Below are 4,321 nucleotides of genomic sequence, written 5' to 3'. Positions count from 1 at the left end.
GCATCCACTACAAAAATGAGTGAGGAAAGTCAGACACTGTGTATAAGCTGCCCTGTTCAAGCTACTAACCATCCTCTCTGTGAACAATACACTTGATACATGTTTTTAACAAAGGAAAAACAAAAAAATGGGTGCAACAATCTTTCAAGATGCATGAGAGGTAAAGTCTATGAAAGGAAAGAAAACTTAAGTACAGAGAGAAGCAGCTAACAGAACTGATGCAAGACATGAGCAAGTAACAGCAAGACAAGGTGGCCAAATGCTGACCCCAGTGAGACTTTGCTAAGTGAAGCAAACAATTTGTCCAAATTTCCACCTCAAGGGTCACTTTTTTTTGGACACTAATAGAATTGTCACTCCTCTTCTGATGACTGGGATTTGAACAGAACTATCTGGAACATACATACATTACATCTTTAGGGGTCTGTATATATTAACGTTTGGTATATCTTCAGAGTTTTATTTTCTTCTGTTCAACTTATTCTTCGAAAGGTCAACAGGTACTGGTCTGTTGGAGGGTTTTGGTTTTCTTGTCTTTTTTTAAAAGATAAATTAAGCCAAGTGAATTCCTGGAAAAAATATTTCAGATGAGAAATTGAACAATCTTAGATGCACATATTAGGCAAAAATATATTTATGCAGGACTAATTCCAGTATGGAACATTGATTTACTATGTAGATTGCTGAACTCTCTTTCATCTGTCATTCTAGTTCATGCTAGTAGTTTGAAAAATAAAACAAATAATATTTTTAATAACAAAGGAAACCCTGCTTAAATTAAAAGCCCTTTTTAGCATTTGATGTTCAACTAAGCCAATGAAGGAAGATGTGGTGAAAGCAAACAAATATAAAATGTGAAGAATTTCACTCCATTTACTCCTGGTAAAAGTTGCTTAGCTTGATCTGACTGTTTAATTGATTAGAAAGCAGATTCAGCTCTCAAGTAAGTGAAAACTCCCTCTAATGGCAACTGTATAAAGGAAAAGTTTGGGAAAACGAAGAATCTCACTACATTTGAGATGTATTTTCAAATAGGCAAAATCTAGTTAGTTTTAATGGTTTTGAAAAGTGAAATTTTAGGTAGTGCCTAAGATCCACTGAAATTACAACAAATCTGTTCATACTTCTGACACAACATTTTGATGTGCTTTGTAATATGTCCTATATAAAATTCTACGTTACATAAAACATGTTTTCTCTAATGTATTTGTTGCTTTAACAAAGCAGCTTAGAAAAGCTCCCACTGCACCTTCACCCACCCATGAAAAGGGGCCTGCCACTCCCAGCAGAAACACTAAACACTTTCAGAGATACTTACAGAATCAGAAATTCACAGGGTTAGATGTATTCATAATAAAGCAAGCGTTTAACCTGTGCAGTGAGTGTAATAAAATCAGAAAATATTACATTCTGCTCACTAATACCAAATGTGTAATTGTCCTTAGAAAATAATAAAAATTAAGAACAAAGCACAGCTCCTTTCAACTGGCTAAGCACAGTCTGCAGGATAAAAAGATTAAGGAAGGAAGGGGACCAATGGATTACCAGTTAGCACTACATGTGCTAGCATATACATGTGATCTATATAGAAAAACTTGCAAAATCACCAACTCAGGGAGCTTCAAGCTCAGTCATAATAACTGGTTACGCCTTTTTCTACAACCTTAATGGCATTTCAGATTCCTAGGTAAATTCTGCTGGTTATCCTTCTTTATTTCGGCTATCCCTGCAAAAGACCATAAAATTAAAAAACTGAGAGATCATTATTTGATTTCTCCTTAGCAATGATGATTCTGAGAATAATTTATACAGCCTAAAGATCTTTTCAATTACCCCAACAATAGAATCCTAGGCCCTTGTTGATCAAAGGTGAAATGTTTTCAGAAGGGAAATATTCTAGGGGCTAGAAATCCAGAGTAAAGTCAGCTAAACATTTAAATTAAAAAATAAAAAATACATTTAAAAAGTAGCAGACCTTTTATTAAAAAAAAATACTTTTAAAAAATACTGGCTTTTTAATTGAAAAACTCACCAGATCCTCAAAACCAATCTAGTAACTCTTCTTCTTTGGAAACACAAACTTCTATAGAGAGGTGTGGAATAAACTAGTCTTTGAAGCTAGCATGCATGCTCCCTTCAAAATAAGAAAGGCATTTGGAATCTGACCAAATCCTTGCTTAAGTCATTTGTAAAAGTATTGCAAATTCATAGTAGCCTACGGGCACCACTGCTATTGGAGATCCAGAGCAGAAATTGCCACTTACCCCACCAAGATAACAAGTAAGTACATTGATAATAGCAGATAAAAGAATAACTATATTCTGAAAGTAGGTCATACTTGCCTGTGAGATACTGGAGACAAAACAGAGATCATTAATATGTCTATGCTTGTAGGTAATCTAATTTTATGAAATGGTTCTAAGTGCTGCTTAAAATAACACCACACTCTACGGTAGATACATGCAGTTTCATTTATTTTTCTTTATTAAATATATTTATTTTTTCATAAGAGAAAACATGCATATTTATGTACATATTTTTAAGATAAAAGAAATTATTACCATTTACAGTAGAAATTCTTCACAAATTTCTAAGACACAAGGCAGGCAGTAGCAATTCTGCACAAGGCAAAGCATACAAACTCTCTACACTCAAAGTATAGTGTATTCACTGAGAAACATTAGCAACTGCAGAGGAAGGTCGTTTAAGGATGGATTCAACTGAAAAAGACAGTGGCTCAGTTGCTGAAAGTTTTGTTGGGGCTTGTTTGGCCCCAAGGAAGTCTTTTGCACATTTGTCTTTTGTAAATTTGTACTTTTGGTTCTCTTTAATGGCACACTCTCTGTATTTCTTAGAAGCATCTTCAAAAGTCTCTTTCACAAACGATGTTCTCAGCTCTCCTCCTGATTTGTCAGGAAATGTTTGCTGGAACAGTGACTGAAATGGACTGTATTTGAGTGAAGGAGGGGGCTTGGTATTGTCTTTCCTGATCTTGCTTAATACCTGTTCCTGAGGAGGCACAGAATCGTTATCAGAAATCTGAGAGAAAGTCCTTTTTGGAGGAGAGAAAGCTGACCTCTCACGAGCTTCCTGAGGAAGGCACGGTATCCCATTACATTGCTGCTGAATGTCTTGTGTGTGGGTCAGAATGAGTGAATTTTCCAGTTTTGGAGGAATGCTGTCCTGTTCAGTGTTTGGACAGTCCTGACTTTGTGAGACCTTGGCATCCCAACCTGCCCCAGGTTTGAGAGCTTGGACAGTAGTAGCATTTAGCAGGCATTGCTGGTAGAGGAGAGCATCGCTAATGGGGCCACATTTTGGCCACACTAAGAACCTAGAAGACAGGGGATACTGCCTGTAGGTAGTAGCTACACTGACATTTGAAGAAATCAGTTCCATGTTGCTGGATCCTGAATACTGCATGGTTAGATCAAGGCAGGTTGGTAAAAAATTGCAAAACTCCTTGTTTGGAGTATCAGCTTGAGTAGTGTTGAAGGCTGTTTTATACGAGTTGTATTCAGCTCCATGCACCACACGGCTCGGGAGAAAGAGTGCAGCTGCTTGTGTAGCTTCCATCATCTCTCTCTCTTTATACTCTCTCTCTAGCATAATGTTCTCCAACTCTTTATCAGCAAAAGCCCGTCTCTTTCTCATCCTGTCACTTACAGGGGCTGGCAAGGGTGAATTCCCTCCCAGGTAAGGGTCTGTTGGAATAGGACGGTAACCTAAAACAATAAAGCAGCATTAGGAATTAATCTGCATCAGAAAAACATTAAAGCTGCGTTTGTAAAAGGGTTCCTTTTGGAGCCAGTCTCGCCAGGGTCCGAGCACTTGCTGCAGACCTCAACACCATCAGCTCCCATTGAAGTCGCCATGCCACAGAGGCTTAGCTCTCCAGTCATCAGGCACATTCAGTTCCTCAACACAGATAAGGAAGCCCTACTCCCCTGACATAGGCAGTCTCCTTCAAAGTGAACTGATTAGTAACTTTAAAAAGCAATTCCAAGACAGCAGGTGAAAGAAGGAAAAAGAAAAAGAGAGAGAAAGAAAAAGAGAGAGAAAAAGAAAAAGAGAGAGAAAGAAAAAGAGAGAGAAAAAGAGAGAGAAAAAGAGAGAGAAAAAGAGAGAGAAAAAGAGAGAGAAAAAGAGAGAGAAAAAGAGAGAGAAAAAGAGAGAGAAAAAGAGAGAGAAAAAGAGAGAGAAAAAGAGAGAGAAAAAGAGAGAGAAAAAGAGAGAGAAAAAGAGAGAGAAAAAGAGAGAGAAAAAGAGAGAGAAAAAGAGAGAGAAAAAGAGAGAGAAAAAGAGAGAGAAAAAGAGAGAG

The 4,321-nt window shown here is 37.3% G+C and overlaps 1 protein-coding gene across 1 annotated transcript; it reads right to left on the bottom strand.

Annotated features, from left to right (window-relative positions):
* Positions 1-2,667: 2,667 nt before the first annotated feature.
* On the bottom strand, positions 2,668-3,729 carry DMRT2 (doublesex and mab-3 related transcription factor 2; the record flags this gene model as incomplete). Its single annotated transcript, XM_009993614.1, has 1 exon — positions 2,668-3,729. A coding segment is annotated over one exon (1,062 nt), but the record flags the coding sequence as incomplete, so codon positions are not given.
* Positions 3,730-4,321: the final 592 nt, after the last annotated feature.

The sequence above is a fragment of the Chaetura pelagica genome, unplaced genomic scaffold (assembly GCF_000747805.2).
Source record: "Chaetura pelagica isolate M959 unplaced genomic scaffold, ChaPel_1.0 scaffold42, whole genome shotgun sequence".
Classification (NCBI taxonomy): Eukaryota; Metazoa; Chordata; class Aves; order Apodiformes; family Apodidae; genus Chaetura; species Chaetura pelagica.
The sequence above is the reverse complement of the archived record's forward strand: the minus strand, read 5'-3'. Positions and strand labels throughout refer to the sequence as shown.